We start from the raw sequence: 22985 nt of genomic DNA on the forward strand, positions 1-22985 counted from the left end.
CTCTGGTGACATGTCTTGTGGGGTATAAATGGGTGTCTGATGGGTTTGTCTGACAGTCTTGTGTGGGTGCTGAGTTGTGTGTGGTTTAAACAGACCTCTGGTGTCATGTCTTGTGGGGTATAAATGTCTGAGGTGTGCTGTTTAAACAGACCTCTGTGTCATGTCTTGTGGGGTATAAATGGGTGTAGCTGTGTGCTAGTAGTTTAAACAGACCTCTGGTGTCATGTCTTGTGGGGTATAAATGGGTGTCTGAGTTGTGTGCTAGTGGTTTAAACAGACCTCTGTGTCATGTCTTGTGGGGTATAAATGGGTGTCTGAGTTGTGTGCTAGTGGTTTAAACAGACCTCTGGTGTCATGTCTTGTGGGGTATAAATGGGTGTCTGAGCTGTGTGCTAGTAGTTTAAACAGACCTCTGGTGACATGTCTTGTGGGGTATAAATGGGTGTCTGAGCTGTGTGCTAGTAGTTTAAACAGACCTCTGGTGACATGTCTTGTGGGGTATAAATGGGTGTCTGAGCTGTGTGCTAGTAGTTTGAACAGACCTCTGGTGGCATGTCTTGTGGGGTATAAATGGGTATCTGAGCTGTGTGCTAGTGGTTTAAACAGACCTCTGGTGTCATGTCTTGTGGGGTATAAATGGGTGTCTGAGTTGTGTGCTAGTGGTTTAAACAGACCTCTGGTGTCATGTCTTGTGGGGTATAAATGGGTGTCTAGTGGTTTAAACAGACCTCTGGTGTCATGTCTTGTGGGGTATAAATGGGTAAACAGACCTCTGGTGTCATGTCTGATGGGTTGTGTGCTAGTGGTTTAAACAGACCTCTGGTGTCATGTCTTGTGGGGTATAAATGGGTGTCTGAGTTGTGTGCTAGTAGTTTAAACAGACCTCTGGTGTCATGTCTTGTGGGGTATAAATGGGTGTCTGAGTTGTGTGCTAGTAGTTTAAACAGACCTCTGGTGTCATGTCTTGTGGGGTATAAATGGGTGTCTGAGCTGTGTGCTAGTGGTTTAAACAGACCATGTCTTGTGGGGTATAAATGGGTGTCTGAGTTGTGTCTAGTGGTTTAAACAGACCTCTGTGACATGTCTTGTGGGGTATAAATGGGTGTCTGAGTTGTGTGCTAGTGGTTTAAACAGACCTCTGGTGACATGTCTTGTGGGGTATAAATGGGTATCTGAGTCTGAGTTGTGTGCTAGTGGTTTAAACAGACCTCTGGTGACATGTCTTGTGGGGTATAAATGGGTGTCTGAGTTGTGTGCTAGTGGTTTAAACAGACCTCTGGTGTCATGTCTTGTGGGGTATAAATGGGTGTCTGAGCTGTAAACAGACCTCTGGTGACATGTCTTGTGGGGTATAAATGGGTGTCTGAGCTAGTGGTTTAAACAGACCTCTGGTGACATGTCTTGTGGGGTAAATAAATGGGTGTCTGAGCTGTGTGCTAGTGGTTTAAACAGACATGTCATGTCAGCTGCTAGTGGTTTAAATAGCTTGTGGGGTATAAATGGGTCCAGCTTGTCAACACTTCTTACAAAAACAAGTAGTGATGAAGTCAATCTCTCTGAGGGCAAAAGGTGGGGTGCAACACAACAGTAGGAATGTGTTCTTAATGTTTTGTACACGGTGTCGATCGGGTATTTATTACACTATTTGACCATAGATGAAGAGTGTCCTCTGGTGGTATGTTTTATCAATTTGTTTTCGTCATCTTTCTTTTCTTTTCAACAACCAGAACAGTAGGTGGCAATGTTCATCCTTTCCAAGTACGATAGCCAAGGAGATCCTCCCTGAAGAAAACTACAGCGACAACTTCCGTTCTAAAGACAGCTATTTCCGTGTTTGAGCTGACGCGTCGTTAGCGTTTTTTCAAACCAGTTCTGTTCTTACGTGTCAGTCTTTTTTTTTCACCGTAGAGCAAGAGACGGACCGGTCACTTCGGAACAATGGCACCTAAAGGTAGCAGCAAACAGCAATCCGAGGAAGACCTACTCCTCCAGGACTTCAGCCGAAACCTGTCTGCAAAGTCCTCCGCGCTTTTCTACGGAAATGCACTAATTGTGTCCGCAATTCCCATTTGTAAGTAGCAAGGCCAGACTGCTAATTGTATCAGAGATGCATTGGATGGATATTCGGCTACCGGTAGCAAGACATCTTTTTACCTAACATAACTAACTTACGTGGCATAACGAGACATATATATATATTAGCTAGGTTTGCTAACAATCCTATGCCACCACTGGTTCATATGTTACCCTGTTACTGTAACGTTTGTTACCTAGTTAGTATATGCCAGGTGAAGTTGTCTAGTTAGCTAGTTAAAGTTACTCGCTGATATTGATATTGTGGTTGTGTTGGTTATTAGCTACGTTATCCTAGACTTGATTAGCTAACAGGCACGTCATTGTGGGTCACTAACGTTAGCTATTCTGTTCACTGTGGCACTACTATGTAATACTAAGTATCATAGACAGAGTGTGAACTGTTGTGACCCTCCCTGTTTTTGTGTTCTTTCCTTGTTGTGGTTCAGGGCTGTTCTGGAGGATCTGGCACATGGACCTGGTCCAGTCAGCGGTCCTGTATGGTGTCATGACACTGGTCAGCACCTACCTGGTGGCCTTCGCCTACAAAAACGTCAAGTTCGTCCTCAAACACAAGTAAGTTTATCATACAAACATGAACACTCACTTAAAACTATGGCCTCCGTGTTCTGCAATGCTTGGCAGTATGGTGAGTTTGTCATCGCTCTGTAGTAGGTCGGTACCTAACTTCTAAATGTGCCTTATCTCTTGACCACAGAGTTGCCCAGAAGCGAGAGGATGCTGTCTCCAAGGAGGTGACAAGGAAACTCTCTGAGGCTGACAATCGCAAGATGTCACGCAAGGAGAAGGATGAGAGGTCAGTCTGCCAGCCAGTCTGTGATTGGACAGATAAAATGTCAATCACTCCTGAGTGGGTTACTGAGTTCTCTAGAAGACATTTCTTTCCCCTCTCAATTTCATGTTGTTGAAGCTGTAGTGGTCTCACCTAAACAGCTATCCTGGGTACCAGCCTGTTTCTGGTCTCTTTAATATAGTCAAGTCCAGCCTGTTTCTGGTCTCTTTAATATAGTCTAGTCCAGCCTGTTTCTGGTCTCTTTAATATAGTCTAGTCCAGTCTGTTTCTGGTCTCTTTAATATAGTCTAGTCCAGCCTGTTTCTGGTCTCTTTAATATAGTCTAGTCCAGTCTGTTTCTGGTCTCTTTAATATAGTCTAGTCCAGTCTGTTTCTGGTCTCTTTAATATAGTCTAGTCCAGCCTGTTTCTGGTCTCTTTAATATAGTCTAGTCCAGCCTGTTTCTGGTCTCTTTAATATAGTCTAGTTCAGCCTGTTTCTGGTCTCTTTAATATAGTCTAGTCCAGCCTGTTTCTGGTCTCTTTAATATAGTCTAGTCCAGCCTGTTTCTGGTCTCTTTATTATAGCCTGGGCGCCAGCCTGTTTCTGGTCTCTTTAAAATAGTCTAGTCCAGCCTGTTTCTGGTCTCTTTAAAATAGTCTAGTCCAGCCTGTTTCTGGTCTCTTTAATATAGTCTAGTCCAGCCTGTTTCTGGTCTCTTTAATATAGTCTAGTCCAGCCTGTTTCTGGTCTCTTTAATATAGCCTGGGCACCAGCCTGTTTCTGGTCTCTTTAATATAGCCTGGGTGCCAGCCTGTTTCTGGTCTCTTTAATATAGTCTAGTCCAGCCTGTTTCTGGTCTCTTTAATATAGCCTGGGTTCCCGGATTGTTTCTGGTCTCTTTAATATAGCCTGGGTTCCCGGATTGTTTCTGGTCTCTTTAATATAGCCTGGGTTCCCGGATTGTTTCTGGTCTCTTTAATATAGCCTGGGTTCCCGGATTGTTTCTGGTCTCTTTAATATAGCCTGGGTTCCCGGATTGTTTCTGGTCTCTTTAATATAGCCTGGGTTCCCAGATTGTTTCTGGTCTCTTTAATATAGCCTGGGTTCCCAGATTGTTTCTGGTCTCTTTAATATAGCCTGGGTTCCCAGATTGTTTCTGGTCTCTTTAATATAGCCTGGGTTCCCAGATTGTTTCTGGTCTCTTTAATATAGCCTGGGTTCCCAGATTGTTTCTGGTCTCTTTAATATAGCCTGGGGGCCAGTCTGTTTCTGGCAACTCCTGACCGACTTTACATGTAAAATCGCTTGACAACAGAGTAGGTAAAAGCACAAACAGGTCTGGGACCAGGCTAGTGAGATCAGATCTGGACCAGGCTACCAAACAGCATGCTTACCCATTTAAACCCTGTTCTCAAGTCCATGCACAAATGGTTGAACTCTTCCTTCCCTATGTTAGGATCCTGTGTAAGGAGGAGGTAACTGACTGATTTGATACAACCTTCTCCTCCCCATGTTAGGATCTTGTGGAAAAAGAACGAGGTAGCTGACTATGAGGCCACCACCTTCTCTATCTTCTATAACAACACTCTGTTCCTGGTCCTCGTCATCATCGCCTCCTTCTTCCTGCTGAAGAACTTCAACCCCACCGTGTATCCCATTTTAAGCACATTCATCAATTTAACTAGACCGGTAAAGTTCAAGTAGGAACTATGGGTGCTTTACTAAAGCTGAAAATAGATTAATGTTCCTTTACTAAATGATTGAGGCTTGACTCACATCCTGGCATTCTCATTGTCCTGTTGTGATGTAGTACTTGTAGAGGAAACTTCTTTGCTTATTCAATGGCTGTAGTCTGTGGCCTAGCCAATCACTAGTTGGTTCAAGTACAGATTTTGTATTGAATCTTCAGGTTGCCACAGCTGTATTCTGTGTACATGTCTGGATTGCTGTTTACCTCTGGCTGAAAAATGTCTGAGGAGTGTGTGGGTGGGGTTGAGTGGAGATGCTGAAATCTGTGTGTGTGTGTAGGAGATTCTTATTGCTCACCCATATACTATAAGTACGGTATGTAGCTAAACCTGAAGCGTTATTCCCTCGCACCAGTTGCCCTCCATTTCCTCCCAGATATGTTTTTTTCCCTTAACCCATTGTTCCACAGTAACTACATCCTGTCCATCAGTGCCTCATCTGGCCTCATCGCCCTGCTGTCCACTGGATCCAAGTAAAGGAGGAAAGAAAGAAATCAACAACTGAGAAGAGGAGGGTTTGGGTCAGGGAGGGCTGGGGTGAAGCTAGGAGGAGGGTTTGGGTCAGGGAGGGCTGGGGTGAAGCTAGGAGGAGGGTTTGGGTCAGAGAGGGCTGGGGTGAAGCTAGGAGGAAGGTTTGGGTCAGGGAGGGCTGGGGTGAAGCTAGGAGGAGGGTTTGGGTCAGGGAGGGTTGGGGTGAAGCTAGGAGGAGGGTTTGGGTCAGGGAGGGCTGGGGTGGGGTGAAGCTAGGAGGAGGGTTTGGGTCAGGGAGGGCTGGGGTGAAGCTAGGAGGAGGGTTTGGGCCAGGGAGGGCTGGGGTGAAGCTAGGAGGAGGGAATGGGGTTTGGGTCAGGGAGGGGCTGGGGTGAAGCTAGGAGGAGGGAATGGGGTTTGGGTTAGGGATAGCTGGGGTGAAGCTAGGAGGAGGGAGTGGGGTTTGGTTCAAGGGGGCTGGGGTGAAGCTTGGATATTTTTTGTAATGATTGAGAGAAGGAGAATTCAAATAATAATCATTTCATTTCAGCTGTAAGTCTTCATGAAATGCATGATCAAATGTCTGGCGGTCACTCCAGGTCACTCTGTCCTTCACATTTTGTACTAATTAAAGTGGCCAGATCAAGAACCTGTGTGTGTGTGTGTGTGTGTGTGTGTGGTTATTGTCAATCAGCAAATAATCAGAAAACTGATTTACATTTCCAGGAATGAAACGCCAATAGATTTCATCATCATTGTGCATTTATTAATGAAGTGTCATATACATTGTTACACTGAATGACAATATAAACACGTATAAAGTGTTTTCATGAGTTGAAATAGATGCCAGAAATGTTCCATATAAAACAAAAAGCTTATTTATTTCTCTCAAATGTTGTGGCAAATTTGTTTACCTCTCTGTTAGTGAGCATTTCTCCTTTGCCAAGATAATCCTTCCACCTGAAAGGTGTGGCATATCAAGAAGCTGATTCAACAGCATGATCATTACACAGGTGCACCTTGTGCTGTGGGGCAAAAGGCCACTCTAAAATGTGCTGTTTTTTTTCACACAACACAATGTCATGTTTTGAGGGAGCGTGCAATTGGCATGCTGACTGCAGGAATGTTCACCAGAGCTGTTGCCAGAGAATTCAATGTTAATTTCTCTACTATAAACTGCCTCCGTTGTTTTAGAGAATTTGGCAGTACGTCCAACCGACCTCATAACACAGACCACGTGTGGTGTTGTGTAGGTGAGAGGTTTTCTGAGTGCCAGTGCCCCATGGTGGAGTTATGGTATGGACACGCATACGCTATGGACTAAACACAATTGCATTTTATAGATGGCAACTTTAATGCACAAAACATACTGTGACGAGATCCTGAGGCCCATTGTCATGTCATTTATCCACCACCATCACCTCATGTTTCAGCATGATAATGCACAGCCCCATGTCGCAAGGATCTGTACACAATTCCTGGAAGCTGAAAATGTCCCAGTTCTTCCATCGCCTGCATACTTGCCAGACAGGTCACCCGTCGAGCATGTTTGGGATGCTCTGGATCCCAGACAGGTCACCCGTCGAGCATGTTTGGGATGCTCTGTATCCCAGACAGGTCACCCGTCGAGCATGTTTGGGATGCTCTGGATCCCAGACAGGTCACCCGTCGAGCATGTTTGGGATGCTCTGTATCCCAGACAGGTCACCCGTCGAGCATGTTTGGGATGCTCTGGATCCCAGACAGGTCACCCGTCGAGCATGTTTGGGATGCTCTTGTATCGACGTCTACGACAGAGTGTTCCAGTTCCCGCCAATATCCAGCAACTCCGCACAGCCATTGAAAAGGTGTGGGACGACATTACACAGCTGCATGAGGCGTGTAAATGGTGGCTACACCCAGATACTGACTGGTTTTCTGATCCAACGCCTTTTATCTGTGACAGATGCATATCTGTATTCCCAGTCATATGAAATCTATAGGTTAGGGACTAATACTTTTTTTATTTTCTTCAATTGACATTTCCGTGTATGTACTGTTAACTCGGGCAAATCTGAAATTGTTGCGTGTTGTATTGTATTGTTGTATTGTTGTATTATTGGTCTATATATATATATATATATATATATATACTATTCACAGAGAGGTCACTGTTCTCATGGCAGGATAGGAAATATATACATTAATGATCAGGATAGATGGATGGACACTGATGTTCATGTCAGTAATATAGTTCAGGGTGTCCTAAACTCAGTCCCCCATCCACCCACCCACGGGTGCACGTTCTGGTTTTTGCCCGAGCACCACACAGCTAATTCAAATAGCCAACTCCTCGTCAAGCTGTGATGATTTGAATTAACTGTGTATGTAACAGGGTTATATTGGTGATTCCGCTTGCCACTTTATTGTTAAGCCAATGGGTTTTTGGTTTGAGTTTGTCTTGCCTTCACCTACTCAACATGGCATCTTATTGGCTGGTTTGCGTAGCTTGCTTACGAGGGGGGATGTTCCAGTTAGAATCGTCCCAGTGAACAAGCACCAAACCAGCGGTAAGTTGTTGGTTGCAAAGCACTGTACATCAAAAGTGATTTTTATACTCTCAAGGGAAGTGATTTTTATACTCTCAAGGGAAGTGATTTTTATACTCTCAAGGGAAGTGATTTTTATACTCTCAAGGGAAGTGGTTTTTATACTCTCAAGGGAAGTGGTTTTTATACTCTCAAGGGAAGTGGTTTTTATACTCTCAAGGGAAGTGGTTTTTATACTCTCAAGGGAAGTGGTTTTTATACTCTCAAGGGAAGTGGTTTTTATACTCTCAAGGGAAGTGGTTTTTATACTCTCAAGGGAAGTGGTTTTTATACTCTCAAGGGAAGTGGTTTTTATACTCTCAAGGGAAGTGGTTTTTATACTCTCAAGGGAAGTGATTTTTATACTCTCAAGGGAAGTGATTTTTATACTCTCAAGGGATGATTTAAATGTACAATTTATATCAAATTGTTTGTAAATGTTATTCGAACATCACACATAAGATGCAGCGGTTTTTGGAGAATATTTGTTGTGCATTTTGTTGGAAAGAATTCCCGCCAGTACTAGCTAGCAACTTACTGTGTCTGGTGGGGGGGGGGTTCATATATTTTGTACAGTGCGTGAGTGCAGAGTTGGATGGTGAGACGAGCATTGCATGACGTGCAATCAGAATACATCTCCATGACTGGTGCTACATGTTGGAGTTCCGTGTCGATGACTGATTGTACACAACGCAAGAAGAGTACTGTTACATGTAGTGCTAGGGCAGAAGAACAGAAAATGAAGAGTACTGTTACATGTAGTGCTAGGGCAGAAGAGTACTGTTACATGTAGTGCTAGGGCAGAAGGGTACTGTTACATGTAGTGCTAGGGAAGAAGAGTACTGTTACATGTAGTGCTAGGGCAGAAGGGTACTGTTACATGTAGTGCTAGGGCAGAAGAGTACTGTTACATGTAGTGCTAGGGCAGAAGGGTACTGTTACATGTAGTGCTAGGGCAGAAGGGTACTGTTACATGTAGTGTTAGGGCAGAAGAACAGAAAATGAAGAGTACTGTTACATGTAGTGCTAGGGCAGAAGAACAGAAAATGCACACAGAGGGAGATCCAGGACCGAGTTTGGGAAACACTGATTTATAGTTGGTAAATCCTCTCTTCTGATAACTTTAGATACTGTAGAAAACAACACTTTTATAACGGTCTGATATCTTTTAATACAGTAGTTTACATTGTCAGTCTGGGCTAAATGGGTAAACCCAGGAGCAGAGCTGGACTTGGATCAGCACCAAACAGCCATGGATGTATTTAGTGCTGCTGATAGAGGAGAAACAGTACAACACTATTTACACAATACTTATAGGTTATTTACACAATACTTATAGGTTCTTTATAGAATACTTATAGGTTCTTTATAGAATACTTATAGGTTCTTTATAGAATACTTATAGGTTCTTTATAGAATATTTACAGGTAGTTTTTAGGTTATTTATAGAATACTTCTAGGTTATTTATAGAATACTTTAGTTTCATCTGCAACAAAGGGGACTTGGGGTCTGTTTTGCTTACGTTACAAGGTTTGCCCCATAAAGTTTAATACTGTATATACACCCCTGAAAGACGAAAAACATTCTAACCCACAGAAGAAACTTATTTTCACGTACTATTATAGAATAGATATAGGCCTTTACATATTTCTAAATACTTCACCTATCTTACACATTATCTAACAAGCAACACCCACAGGTAACATTGGTCTGGTTGGGAGGTTATGTCACAGAGTGGCTTGTGCTATCCCAGATTCCTGTCAGCAACTAAAGATGCAGGTTCATATTATAGGCAGGAGGAGGAGAGGCAGGATTCTCCTCTATGGATGCAGACAGAGAGTATACAGTACAGTACAGGAGGCCCCCTTCTCACTTAGACTGGCACTATACAGAACAGTAGGCCACTGGGAGAATCTTAATTGCATTTCCTTGCCTCCCCGCGTCTGCTTTCCTCTCCTCCTTCTCAAAACGTATTGGATTAGAAAGTCAGAGGTCCCTCCCCTCGAACATTCTCCTCCAATGGGTTTTGAGAAGTTGGTGAGGAGAGAGGATGCGAGGAGTATGGAATTGAGATTCTCCCAAGGAAAATGCAAATGAGATTCTCCTGTGCTCTCTCACTAATAATCTATTGAAGATATTGGATAGCAGTTTCTCATACGGCCAGATGGGGGCGACAACATACACATTCTTCCCCTCACAGACAGAACAAAGGCCTGTCGCCTGAAACTCACTGTCCCAGGGTGCTCTGCTTTGCGAGGTCAAACGGTGGTCAAATGCAGAATACTGGCTTGAAGAGAGGAGTTTGTTTTGAAAGACGGTTCCGGTATATTCTAAGTTTTATCCCCTTTCTGTGTTGTTTTGTACAATGTGCCTTTGAAGAGAAAGTCCAGGCACATCAGAGAGGGGAATCATGCATCTACATGGTTAACAAACTCAGGAGACAGAGAATCTACTGATAAGAGTAAGCTGAGCTGAAAGCTGGTCTAGGCAGAGGGTTAGCAGGGTTAGGCTGAACTGAGCTCGGTTACACTGGGCTAAGAAGGCTGGGGCTGAGCTGAGCAGGCCTGAACTGGGCTGGGATTAGACTGAGCTGAAACCCCATGGAGACTGAGCCCAGCAGGTTGGTGGAACTGGATCCACAGTGGTTGTACAGTAGTGGTTCTGCTTCCTCCTGGGTGTCTAGGAGCGATACTCCTTCTTACTGTGCGGCTTGTTCTCCAGTATGTGATCGATGTCCGACACCACATGAGACGTCATTTTTGGAAGGAACTGTGGAAAATATCAGAACGTGTGAGGACATGTTTTCCTACGTTTTCAGACACACAATGGTCCTGACAAGACCACCAGGAAAACAAAACATTTTATTTTTTCACGTCCTCAATTTGTTAAAATGCTATTTTAGACTTAAGAGTTAAGTTTAGGGTCAGAACTTAGGGTGTGATTTAGGAGTTAGGGAAGATAGGGTTTTGAATGGGAATACATTTTTACTCCTAAAAAATGTGTGTGTGTGTGTGTGTGTGTGTGTGTGTGTGTGTGTGTGTGTGTGTGTGTGTGTGTGTGTGTGTGTGTGTGTGTGTGTGTGTGTGTGTGTGTGTGTGTGTGTGTTTTTACCTGTATGGCGCCTAGGTTCTCTGTTAGCTGCTCTGGACTGGAGGATCCCAGGAGGACTGAGCTCACCCCCTCATTCCTCAAACACCAGGCTAGGGAAGGAGAGAAGGAAGGAGGGAGGAAATGACAGAGCGGGGGACAATTATGGGTTGTATAATCTAGTGTGACATTAATGGAATTCCTCATATACATTTGATACTGTTGGCATCCACTTGGTGGCTCTCTACCATCATTAATACTAAAGTACTGAAACAAAGTAGTGTTTGTGTGTGCCCATGCTCATCTCTCTCACCCACGGCCAGCTGTGGGAGAGTACAGCCCAGCTTCTCAGCAATGTGTCCCAGCTCCTTCAGCTTAGCCTGCTGTTTCCTCCCATCCTCGCTCACTATCTTCTCCTTTAACCACTGGTACGACTGCAGAGGTAGAGAGAAGGAGAGCGAGAGAGAAAGAGGGAAAGAGAGAAAGAGAGAAAGAGGGAGAGCGACAGGAAAATAGTGGAGAGGGAGAAGAGAGAGACAGAGAGAGAGAGAGGTGGAAGTGGATCAGGCAGGTCTCTCAAGGCGGTATTCAACATCCGTCCAGGTACCCAGGATGTTGAGAGATGACTTAATTGGTATAAGCGGATGGGCGAAGCCGCGAGCCCCGGCACTCGTTTTTAATCTGTTGTTTTAACTGTACCTCAAACTTTAACCCTTACCTTAACCATCTGGAGTTAATCCCTAAACTTAACCTGAACGTTTATTTTTATTTTTTTATTTTTTCGAAATGTCAGATTCTGCAGTGAGACTGAGAGGTTGTTGACTGGATACAGGGCCTACCTTCATGGATGCCCTGGAGGTTTCTGGGATGCCGTTCTGGTACTTCCCTGTGATGATGCCACAGGCCAGCGGAGACCACGTCATTGCCCCGACACCTGTCACCATGGAGACCAGAGGGAATGTGGGAACAGAGAGGGAGGGAGGGAGTGAGTGAGTGACAGATAACTGTGAGATCTATTATCACTGTCAATCAGACGGACACCAAACAGACGCTCTCATGAAATCCCCGGTCTGAACCCCAGCAGATGTTAGGGGAGTAGAGTGCTCAGGAGGACGTTATCATATCACTTTATTACAATCATATAAGGTATGTATCCACTGTTTAAAACCCTGTAGCAGATGGGAGGATGCTTATGTGAACCTTCAGCATATGTGAGAGAAGTGGGCGTGGCCAGACTGGATGATTGACACATGCCTATCTTGTGGTAGAGTTCTGGAAGCTGGACCTCCACCTTCTCCCTCTGGAAGAGATGGTACTCAGACTGCTCACACACCGGAGGGATCAGGTTAAACTGTCTAGCCACAGAGTACGCCTCCTAGATAGATAGATAGATAGATAGATAGATAGATAGATAGATAGATAGATAGATAGATAGAGAGAGAGAGAGAGAGAGAGACACAGAGAGAGAGAGAAAGAGAGAGATGAGGAGAGGGATCCTAATCAGAATTCATGAATTATACTGTATTCAGCTCATTTAGCTTAGTCTATATTTCACACACCAATTCACTTGCACTCGCATATCTATGTTTCCATATGTGCGTTTGCAAAGAGAAATGCCATAGAAAATACATGTACAGCGCTCATTGCTTTCTTAAACATCAGCACAACCACTCTTATCTGCTACAGGCTGTGGTGGGTGGGGCTGGTTTGCCTCTCGGCTCTGTTCCCCTGTATACCACTGCATTATAGATGCAGTCTAAATTACAGTGCTTTCATCTGAGCTGCTACACTACAACATTCACCCTAATCACAATCAACACAACATCATGTGCAGCGCTTAACACACACTTGCCGAGAACGAGAGGTGGTTGACTACAGAAAATTCTGGGAATGCTTTAGCAATCAGTCACTATCAGGCTTTTTTTCAGGAAATGTAGTTAGCCACCACCTCTCCTATCCTCCCCCTTCTCCTCCAAATCAGCCAGGACATAAAAAGGTCCACAGACAGACAGCCTGTTTCCCCCAGTTTCCCTGTTATTCAGCACACAAACAAGAGGCTCTCTCTGAGGCTCTCTCTGAGGTTCTGAGGCTCTCTCTGAGGCTCTCTCTGAGGCTCTCTCTGAAGGCTCTCTACGAGGCTCTCTACGAGGCTCTCTCTGAAGGCTCTCTACGAGGCTCTCTCTGAAGGCTCTCTACGAGGCTCTCTGAAGGCTCTCCCTGAAGGCTCTCTACGAGGCTCTCTCTGAAGGCTCTCTCTGAAGGCTCTCTACGAGGCTCTCTACGAGGCTCTCTCCAAGGCTCTCTCTGAGACTCTCTCTGAAGGCTCTCTCTGAAGGCTCTCTACGAGGCTCTCTCTGAAGGCTCTCTCTGAAGGCTCTCTCTGAAGGCTCTCTCTGAAGGCTCTCTCTGAAGGCTCTCTACGAGGCTCTCTCTGAAGGCTCTCTCTGAAGGCTCTCTCTGAAGGCTCTCTCTGAGGCTCTCTCTGAGACTCTCTCTGAAGGCTCTCTCTGAGGCTCTCTCTGAGACTCTCTCTGAAGGCTCTCTCTGAGACTCTGAGGCTCTCTCTGAAGGCTCTCTCTGAGACTCTGAGGCTCTCTCTGAAGGCTCTCTCTGAGACTCTGAGGCTCTCTCTGAAGGCTCTCTCTGAGACTCTGAGGCTCTCTCTGAAGGCTCTCTCTGAAGGCTCTCTCTGAAGGCTCTCTCTGAGGCTCTCTCTGAGGCTCTCTCTGAGACTCTGAGGCTCTCTCTGAAGGCTCTCTCTGAAGGCTCTCTCTGAAGGCTCTCTCTGAGGCTCTCTCTGAGACTCTCTCTGAAGGCTCTCTCTGAGGCTCTCTCTGAGACTCTCTGAAGGCTCTCTCTGAGACTCTGAGGCTCTCTCTGAAGGCTCTCTCTGAGACTCTGAGGCTCTCTCTGAAGGCTCTCTCTGAGACTCTGAGGCTCTCTCTGAAGGCTCTCTCTGAGACTCTGAGGCTCTCTCTGAAGGCTCTCTCTGAAGGCTCTCTCTGAAGGCTCTCTCTGAGGCTCTCTCTGAGGCTCTCTCTGAGACTCTGAGGCTCTCTCTGAAGGCTCTCTCTGAGGCTCTCTCTGAGGCTCTCTCTGAGACTCTGAGGCTCTCTCTGAAGGCTCTCTCTGAGGCTCTGAGGCTCTCTCTGAAGGCTCTCTCTGAGACTCTGAGGCTCTCTCTGAAGGCTCTCTCTGAGACTCTGAGGCTCTCTCTGAGGATCTCTCTGAGGCTCTCTCTGAAGGCTCTCTCTGAGGCTCTCTCTGAGACTCTGAGGCTCTCTCTGAAGGCTCTCTCTGAAGGCTCTCTCTGAGACTCTGAGGCTCTCTCTGAGGCTCTCTCTGAGGTTCTGAGGCTCTCTCTGAAGGCTCTCTCTGAGACTCTGAGGCTCTCTCTGAAGGCTCTCTCTGAAGGCTCTCTCTGAGACTATGAGGCTCTCTCTGAGGCTCTCTCTGAAGGCTCTCTCTGAGGCTCTGAGGCTCTCTCTGAAGGCTCTCTCTGAGGTTCTGAGGCTCTCTCTGAGGCTCTCTCTGAAGGCTCTCTCTGAAGGCTCTCTCTGAGGCTCTCTTTGAGGCTCTCTCTGAGGCTCTCTCTGAAGGCTCTCTCTGAGGCTCTCTCTGAAGGCTCTCTCTGAGACTCCGAGGCTCTCTCTGAGGCTCTCTCTGAAGGCTCTCTCTGAGACTCTGAGGCTCTCTCTGAGGCTCTCTCTGAAGGCTCTCTCTGAGACTCTGAGGCTCTCTCTGAGGCTCTCTCTGAAGGCTCTCTCTGAGACTCTGAGGCTCTCTCTGAGGCTCTCTCTGAAGGCTCTCTCTGAGACTCTGAGGCTCTCTCTGAAGGCTCTCTCTGAGGCTCTCTCTGAGACTCTGAGGCTCTCTCTGAAGGCTCTCTCTGAAGGCTCTCTCTGAGACTCTGAGGCTCTCTCTGAAGGCTCTCTCTGAAGGCTCTCTCTGAGACTCTGAGGCTCTCTCTGAAGGCTTTCTCTGAGGCTCTGAGGCTCTCTCTGAAGGCTCTCTCTGAGGTTCTGAGGCTCTTTCTGAAGGCTCTCTCTGAGACTCTGAGGCTCTCTCTGAAGGCTCTCTCTGAAGGCTCTCTCTGAGGCTCTGAGGCTCTCTCTGAAGGCTCTCTCTGAGGCTCTCTCTGAGGCTCTCTCTGAGGCTCTCTCTGAAGGCTCTCTCTGAGACTCTGAGGCTCTCTCTGAGGCTCTCTCTGAAGGCTCTCTCTGAGACTCTGAGGCTCTCTCTGAGGCTCTCTCTGAAGGCTCTCTCTGAGACTCTGAGGCTCTCTCTGAGGCTCTCTCTGAGGCTCTCTCTGAGGCTCTGAGGCTCTCTCTGAAGGCTCTCTCTGAAGGCTCTCTCTGAGGTTCTGAGGCTCTCTCTGAAGGCTCTCTCTGAGACTCTGAGGCTCTCTCTGAAGGCTCTCTCTGAAGGCTCTCTCTGAGGCTCTGAGGCTCTCTCTGAAGGCTCTCTCTGAAGGCTCTCTCTGAGGTTCGGAGGCTCTCTCTGAGGCTCTCTCTGAAGGCTCTCTCTGAAGGCTCTCTCTGAGGCTCTCTCTGAGGCTCTCTCTGAGGCTCTCTCTGAAGGCTCTCTCTGAGACTCTGAGGCTCTCTCTGAAGCTCTCTCTGAAGGCTCTCTCTGAGGCTCTCTCTGAGGCTCTCTCTGAAGGCTCTCTCTGAGACTCTGGGGCTCTCTCTGAGGCTCTCTCTGAAGGCTCTCTCTGAGACTCTGAGGCTCTCTCTGAGGCTCTCTCTGAAGGCTCTCTCTGAGACTCTGAGGCTCTCTCTGAGGCTCTCTCTGAAGGCTCTCTCTGAGACTCTGAGGCTCTCTCTGAGGCTCTCTCTGAAGGCTCTCTCTGAGACTCTGAGGCTCTCTCTGAAGGCTCTCTCTGAGACTCTGAGGCTCTCTCTGAGGCTCTCTCTGAAGGCTCTCTCTGAGACTCTGAGGCTCTCTCTGAGGCTCTCTCTGAAGGCTCTCTCTGAGACTCTGAGGCTCTCTCTGAGGCTCTCTCTGAGACTCTGAGGCTCTCTCTGAGGCTCTCTCTGAGTCTCTGAGGCTCTCTCTGAGGCTCTCTCTGAGTCTCTGAGGCTCTCTCTGAGGCTCTCTCTGAAGGCTCTCTCTGAGTTTCTCTGAGGCTCTCTCTGAGGCTCTCTCTGAAGGCTCTCTCTGAGACTCTGAGGCTCTCTCTGAGGCTCTCTCTGAAGGCTCTCTTTGAGACTCTCTCTGAGGCTCTCTCTGAAGGCTCTCTCTGAGACTCTGAGGCTCTCTCTGAGGCTCTCTCTGAACTCTCTCTCTGAGACTCTGAGGCTCTCTCTGAGGCTCTCTCTGAAGGCTCTCTCTGAGACTCTGAGGCTCTCTCTGAGGCTCTCTCTGAAGGCTCTCTCTGAGGCTCTCTCTGAGGCTCTCTCTGAAGGCTCTCTCTGAGACTCTGGGGCTCTCTCTGAGGCTCTCTCTGAAGGCTCTCTCTGAGACTCTGAGGCTCTCTCTGAGGCTCTCTCTGAAGGCTCTCTCTGAGACTCTGAGGCTCTCTCTGAGGCTCTCTCTGAAGGCTCTCTCTGAGACTCTGAGGCTCTCTCTGAGGCTCTCTCTGAAGGCTCTCTCTGAGACTCTGAGGCTCTCTCTGAGGCTCTCTCTGAAGGCTCTCTCTGAGACTCTGAGGCTCTCTCTGAAGCTCTCTCTGAAGGCTCTCTCTGAGACTCTGAGGCTCTCTCTGAAGGCTCTCTCTGAGACTCTGAGGCTCTCTCTGAGGCTCTCTCTGAAGGCTCTCTCTGAGACTCTGAGGCTCTCTCTGAGGCTCTCTCTGAAGGCTCTCTCTGAGGCTCTCTCTGAGTCTCTGAGGCTCTCTCTGAGGCTCTCTCTGAGTCTCTGAGGCTCTCTCTGAGGCTCTCTCTGAAGGCTCTCTCTGAGTTTCTCTGAGGCTCTCTCTGAGGCTCTCTCTGAGACTCTGAGGCTCTCTCTGAAGGCTCTCTCTGAGACTCTGAGGCTCTCTCTGAGGCTCTCTCTGAAGGCTCTCTCTGAGGCTCTCTCTGAGGCTCTCTCTGAGGCTCTCTCTGAAGGCTCTCTCTGAGACTCTGAGGCTCTCTCTGAGGCTCTCTCTGAAGGCTCTCTCTGAGACTCTGAGGCTCTCTCTGAGGCTCTCTCTGAGGTTCTGAGGCTCTCTCTGAAGGCTCTCTCTGAGACTCTGAGGCTCTCTCTGAAGGCTCTCTCTGAAGGCTCTCTCTGAGGCTCTGAGGCTCTCTCTGAAGGCTCTCTCTGAAGGCTCTCTCTGAGGTTCGGAGGCTCTCTCTGAGGCTCTCTCTGAAGGCTCTCTCTGAAGGCTCTCTCTGAGGCTCTCTCTGAGACTCTCTCTGAGGCTCTCTCTGAAGGCTCTCTCTGAGACTCTGAGGCTCTCTCTGAGGCTCTCTCTGAAGGCTCTCTCTGAGACTCTGAGGCTCTCTCTGAGGCTCTCTCTGAAGGCTCTCTCTGAGACTCTGAGGCTCTCTCTGAGGCTCTCTCTGAAGGCTCTCTCTGAGACTCTGAGGCTCTCTCTGAGGCTCTCTCTGAAGGCTCTCTCTGAGACTCTGAGGCTCTCTCTGAGGCTCTCTCTGAGACTCTGAGGCTCTCTCTGAGGCTCTCTCTGAGACTCTGAGGCTCTCTCTGAAGGCTCTCTCTGAGACTCTGAGGCTCTCTCTGAGGCTCTCTCTGAAGGCTCTCTCTGAGGCTCTCTCTGAGGCTCTCTCTGAGGCTCTCTCTGAAGGCTCTCTCTGAGACTCTGAGGCTCTCTCTGAGGCTCTCTCTGAAGGCTCTCTCTGAGACTCTGAGGCTCTCTCTGAGGCTCTCTCTGAACTCTCTCTCTGAGACTCTGAGGCTCTCTCTGAGGCTCTCTCTGAAGGCTCTCTCTGAGACTCTGAGGCTCTCTCTGAGGCTCTCTCTGAAGGCTCTCTCTGAGGCTCTCTCTGAGGCTCTCTCTGAAGGCTCTCTCTGAGACTCTGGGGCTCTCTCTGAGGCTCTCTCTGAAGGCTCTCTCTGAGACTCTGAGGCTCTCTCTGAGGCTCTCTCTGAAGGCTCTCTCTGAGACTCTGAGGCTCTCTCTGAGGCTCTCTCTGAAGGCTCTCTCTGAGACTCTGAGGCTCTCTCTGAGGCTCTCTCTGAAGGCTCTCTCTGAGGCTCTGAGGCTCTCTCTGAGGCTCTCTCTGAAGGCTCTCTCTGAGACTCTGAGGCTCTCTCTGAGGCTCTCTCTGAAGGCTCTCTCTGAGACTCTGAGGCTCTCTCTGAGGCTCTCTCTGAGACTCTGAGGCTCTCTCTGAGGCTCTCTCTGAGACTCTGAGGCTCTCTCTGAGGCTCTCTCTGAAGGCTCTCTCTGAGACTCTGAGGCTCTCTCTGAGGCTCTCTCTGAGACTCTGAGGCTCTCTCTGAGGCTCTCTCTGAGACTCTGAGGCTCTGAGGCTCTCTGAGGCTCTCTCTGAAGGCTCTCTCTCTCTCTGAGACTCTGAGGCTCTCTCTGAGGCTCTCTCTGAACTCTGAGGCTCTCTCTGAGACTCTGAGGCTCTCTCTGAGGCTCTCTCTGAAGGCTCTCTCTGAGACTCTGAGGCTCTCTCTGAGGCTCTCTCTGAAGGCTCTCTCTGAGACTCTGAGGCTCTCTCTGAGGCTCTCTCTGAAGGCTCTCTCTGAGACTCTGAGGCTCTCTCTGAGGCTCTCTCTGAAGGCTCTCTCTGAGACTCTGAGGCTCTCTCTGAGGCTCTCTCTGAAGGCTCTCTCTGAGACTCTGAGGCTCTCTCTGAAGGCTCTCTCTGAAGGCTCTCTCTGAGGACTCTGAGGCTCTCTCTGAGGCTCTCTCTGAAGGCTCTCTCTGAGGACTCTGAGGCTCTCTCTGAGGCTCTCTCTGAAGGCTCTCTCTGAGACTCTGAGGCTCTCTCTGAGGCTCTCTCTGAGACTCTCTGAGACTCTGAGGCTCTCTGAGGCTCTCTCTGAAGGCTCTCTCTGAGACTCTGAGGCTCTCTCTGAGGCTCTCTGAAGGCTCTCTCTGAGACTCTGAGGCTCTCTCTGAGCTCTCTCTGAAGGCTCTCTCTGAGGACTCTGAGACTCTGAGGCTCTCTCTGAGGCTCTCTCTGAAGGCTCTCTCTGAGACTCTGAGGCTCTCTCTGAGGCTCTCTCTGAAGGCTCTGAGACTCTGAGGACTCTGAGGCTCTCTCTGAGACTCTGAGGCTCTCTCTGAGGACTCTGAGGCTCTCTCTGAAGGCTCTCTCTGAAGGCTCTCTCTGAGGCTCTCTCTGAGGCTCTCTCTGAGGCTCTCTCTGAGGCTCTCTCTGAAGGCTCTCTCTGAGGCTCTCTCTGAGACTCTCTCTGAGGCTCTCTCTGAAGGCTCTCTCTGAGACTCTGAGGCTCTCTCTGAGGCTCTCTCTGAAGGCTCTCTCTGAGACTCTGAGGCTCTCTCTGAGGCTCTCTCTGAAGGCTCTCTCTGAGGTTCTGAGGCTCTCTCTGAGGCTCTCTCTGAAGGCTCTCTCTGAGGTTCTGAGGCTCTCTCTGAGGCTCTCTCTGAGATTCTGAGGCTCTCTCTGAGGCTCTCTCTGAAGGCTCTCTCTGAGACTCTGAGGCTCTCTCTGAGGCTCTCTCTGAAGGCTCTCTCTGAGACTCTGAGGCTCTCTCTGAGGCTCTCTCTGAAGGCTCTCTCTGAGACTCTGAGGCTCTCTCTGAGGCTCTCTCTGAACTGTCTCTCTCTGAGACTCTGAGGCTCTCTCTGAGGCTCTCTCTGAAGGCTCTCTCTGAGACTCTGAGGCTCTCTCTGAGGCTCTCTCTGAAGGCTCTCTCTGAGGCTCTCTCTGAGGCTCTCTCTGAGGCTCTCTCTGAAGGCTCTCTCTGAGACTCTGGGGCTCTCTCTGAGGCTCTCTCTGAAGGCTCTCTCTGAGACTCTGAGGCTCTCTCTGAGGCTCTCTCTGAAGGCTCTCTCTGAGACTCTGAGGCTCTCTCTGAGGCTCTCTCTGAAGGCTCTCTCTGAGACTCTGAGGCTCTCTCTGAGGCTCTCTCTGAAGGCTCTCTCTGAGACTCTGAGGCTCTCTCTGAGGCTCTCTCTGAAGGCTCTCTCTGAGACTCTGAGGCTCTCTCTGAGGCTCTCTCTGAAGGCTCTCTCTGAGACTCTGAGGCTCTCTCTGAAGGCTCTCTCTGAGACTCTGAGGCTCTCTCTGAGGCTCTCTCTGAAGGCTCTCTCTGAGACTCTGAGGCTCTCTCTGAGGCTCTCTCTGAAGGCTCTCTCTGAGACTCTGAGGCTCTCTCTGAGGCTCTCTCTGAGACTCTGAGGCTCTCTCTGAGGCTCTCTCTGAGACTCTGAGGCTCTCTCTGAAGGCTCTCTCTGAGACTGAGGCTCTCTCTGAGGCTCTCTCTGAGGCTCTCTCTGAAGGCTCTCTCTGAGACTCTGAGGCTCTCTCTGAGGCTCTCTCTGAAGGCTCTCTCTGAGGCTCTCTCTGAGGCTCTCTCTGAAGGCTCTCTCTGAGACTCTGAGGCTCTCTCTGAGGCTCTCTCTGAAGGCTCTCTCTGAGACTCTGAGGCTCTCTCTGAAGGCTCTCTCTGAGACTCTGAGGCTCTCTCTGAGGCTCTCTCTGAAGGCTCTCTCTGAGACTCTGAGGCTCTCTCTGAGGCTCTCTCTGAAGGCTCTCTCTGAGACTCTGAGGCTCTCTCTGAGGCTCTCTCTGAAGGCTCTCTCTGAGGTTCTGAGGCTCTCTCTGAGGCTCTCTCTGAAGGCTCTCTCTGAGGTTCTGAGGCTCTCTCTGAGGCTCTCTGAGATTCTGAGGCTCTCTCTGAGGCTCTCTCTGAAGGCTCTCTCTGAGACTCTGAGGCTCTCTCTGAGGCTCTCTCTGAAGGCTCTCTCTGAGACTCTGAGGCTCTCTCTGAGGCTCTCTCTGAAGGCTCTCTCTGAGACTCTGAGGCTCTCTCTGAGGCTCTCTCTGAAGGCTCTCTCTGAGGTTCTGAGGCTCTCTCTGAGGCTTTCTCTGAGACTCTGAGGCTCTCTCTGAGGCTCTCTCTGAAGGCTCTCTCTGAGACTCTGAGGCTCTCTCTGAGGCTCTCTCTGAAGGCTCTCTCTGAGGTTCTGAGGCTCTCTCTGAGGCTCTCTCTGAGATTCTGAGGCTCTCTCGGAGACTCTCTCTGAGGTTCTGAGGCTCTCTCTGAGGCGCTCTCTGAGGTTCTGAGGCTCTCTCTGAGGCTCTCTCTGAGGTTCTGAGGCTCTCTGAGGTTCTGAGGCTCTCTCGGAGGCTCTCTCTGAGGTTCTGAGGCTCTCTCTGAGGCTCTCTCTGAGGTTCTGAGGCTCTCTCGGAGGCTCTCTTTGAGGTTCTGAGGCTCTCTCGGAGGCTCTCTCTGAGGTTCTGAGGCTCTCTCTGAGGTTCTGAGGCTCTCTCTGAGGCTCTCTCTGAGGTTCTGAGGCTCTCTCTGAGGCTCTCTCTGAGGTTCTAAGGCTCTCTCTGAAGGCTCTCTCTGAGATTCTGAGCCTCTCTCTGAGGCTCTCTTTGAGGTTCTGAGGCTCTCTCGGAGGCTCTCTCTGAGGTTCTGAGGCTCTCTCGGAGGCTCTCTCTGAGATTCTGAGTCTCTCTCGGAGGCTCTCTTTGAGGTTCTGAGGCTCTCTCTGAGGTTCTGAGGCTCTCTCGGAGGCTCTCTCTGAGATTCTGAGTCTCTCTCGGAGGCTCTCTTTGAGGTTCTGAGGCTCTCTCTGAGGTTCTGAGGCTCTCTCGGAGGCTCTCTCTGAGATTCTGAGTCTCTCTCGGAGGCTCTCTTTGAGGTTCTGAGGCTCTCTCTGAGGTTCTGAGGCTCTCTCGGAGGCTCTCTTTGAGGTTCTGAGGCTCTCTCGGAGGCTTTCTCAGATTATTGACTGCCTTTGAGGGCTCACAGATTTGCTGTATGAGCCTGATCTGTAATGAGAGTTTTAAAGTGAAGATTGTGTGAGTACTGTGGAGAGGTTTTGTCACATGGGCTACGGGTCAGGGGTTAGGGGTTAAAGGTCATAGGGTTAACTCACCATGATCTCCATGGCTGTCCATCGAGATGTCCCCCAGTACATGGACATCCCCTGGTTGATCACATATGTCATGGCTCTCACAATCTCTGAGGAGATAAGGACATCAATCAATCTACCATTCCTGTGGCATTCCTCATGAGAGACAGTTTCATCATAGCTCTTGATGGTTTTTGTGACTGCACTTGAAGAAACTTTCAAAGTTCTTGAAATGTTCCGTATTGACTGATTTTCATGTCTTAAAGTAATGATGGACTGTTGTTTCTCTTTGCTTATTTGAGGTGTTCTTGCCATAATATGGACTTGGTCTTTTACCAAATAGGGCTATCTTCTGTATACCAACCCTACCTTGTCACAACACAACTGATTGGCTCAAATGCATTAAGAAGGAAAGAAATTCCATAATTGAAATGCATTCCAGGTGACTACCTCATGAAGCTGGTTGAGAGAATGCCAAGAGTGTGCAAAGGTTGGCTAGTTTAAAGAATCTCAAAAATGAAATATATTTTGATTTGTTTAACACTTTTTTGCTTACTACATGATTCCATGTGTGTTATTTCATAGTTCTGATGTCTTCACTATTATTCTACAATGTAGAAAATAGTCAAAATAAAGAAAAACCCTTGAATGAGTAGGTGTTCTAAAACCTTTTGACCGGTAGTGTATATATACGGTATATCAGAGTAGGTGGAGCTGTAGGAGGATGGGCTCATTGTAATGGCTGGAATAGAATCAATGGAATGGAGTCAAACATGTGTTTTTCATATGTTTGATGTGTTTGGCTGCGTTCCATTTATTCCCTTCCAGCCATTACAATGAGCCCATTCTCCTACAGCTCCACCTACTCTGATATACCGTATATATACACTACTTACAATGAGCCCATCCTCCTACAGCTCCACCTACTCTGATATACCGTATATATACACTACTTACAATGAGCCCATACTCCTATTGCTCCTCCCACCAGCCTCCGCTGCTATATATTATGCCACAACAATATAATATAAATATATATATACCATCAGGGGGAACTGTAGTCTTTCCTGCCTGGGTTGTACTACTGGACTGGCAATGGCCCAACTATCCCTGAAGGCCACCTACCCATTCCTTGATCCCTCTCTCTCTCCTCCTGACAATACATTTCTTCACACTTCTCTGAGCTAATGACCAGGGACAGGCTAAAGTGCTAACGTGCTGCAAACCATCAGTACATTATTAATGAAGCAATTAGCTCCAACACTAGCATCTGGACTACAACACAATATGA

At 48.3% G+C, this 22985-nt stretch overlaps 2 protein-coding genes across 3 annotated transcripts in view; one reads left to right on the top strand and one right to left on the bottom strand.

Annotated features, from left to right (window-relative positions):
• The first annotated feature begins 1844 nt into the window (after nt 1-1844).
• Nucleotides 1845-5132, top strand: LOC115124584 (translocon-associated protein subunit gamma). The gene is made up of 5 exons (XM_029653997.2): nt 1845-2071; nt 2523-2649; nt 2792-2890; nt 4387-4518; nt 5028-5132. The coding sequence occupies exons 1-5, from the start codon at nt 1939-1941 to the stop codon at nt 5092-5094; spliced, it is 558 nt and encodes a 185-aa protein (XP_029509857.1). The 5' UTR covers nt 1845-1938; the 3' UTR covers nt 5095-5132.
• Nucleotides 5133-5832: 700 nt separating this feature from the next.
• LOC115124585 (voltage-gated potassium channel subunit beta-1) overlaps nt 5833-22985 on the bottom strand; it is a 218241-nt gene continuing 201088 nt past the window's right edge. For both annotated transcript variants that reach the window (XM_065000552.1, XM_065000553.1), the window contains exons 9-14: nt 21719-21804; nt 11998-12118; nt 11583-11677; nt 11057-11177; nt 10768-10856; nt 5833-10425 (exon numbers count right to left, since the gene is read on the bottom strand). In XM_065000552.1, the coding sequence (XP_064856624.1) occupies nt 10336-10425; nt 10768-10856; nt 11057-11177; nt 11583-11677; nt 11998-12118; nt 21719-21804 (602 nt within the window). In that variant the 3' untranslated portion in view covers nt 5833-10335. The remainder of the gene's footprint in view (nt 10426-10767; nt 10857-11056; nt 11178-11582; nt 11678-11997; nt 12119-21718; nt 21805-22985) is intronic.

Source organism: Oncorhynchus nerka, linkage group LG14 (genome assembly GCF_034236695.1).
Source record: "Oncorhynchus nerka isolate Pitt River linkage group LG14, Oner_Uvic_2.0, whole genome shotgun sequence".
Lineage (NCBI taxonomy): Eukaryota > Metazoa > Chordata > Actinopteri > Salmoniformes > Salmonidae > Oncorhynchus > Oncorhynchus nerka.

Excerpts from the sequence above, each read along its gene's own strand:
- LOC115124584 (XM_029653997.2), top strand. The coding sequence starts at position 1,939 with ATGGCACCTAAAGGTAGCAGCAAACAGCAATCCGAGGAAGACCTACTC. Across the intron at positions 2,650-2,791 it reads AAGTTCGTCCTCAAACACAA|AGTTGCCCAGAAGCGAGAGG; the intron begins GTAAGTTTATCA and ends TCTTGACCACAG. Across the intron at positions 2,891-4,386 it reads CGCAAGGAGAAGGATGAGAG|GATCTTGTGGAAAAAGAACG; the intron begins GTCAGTCTGCCA and ends TCCCCATGTTAG.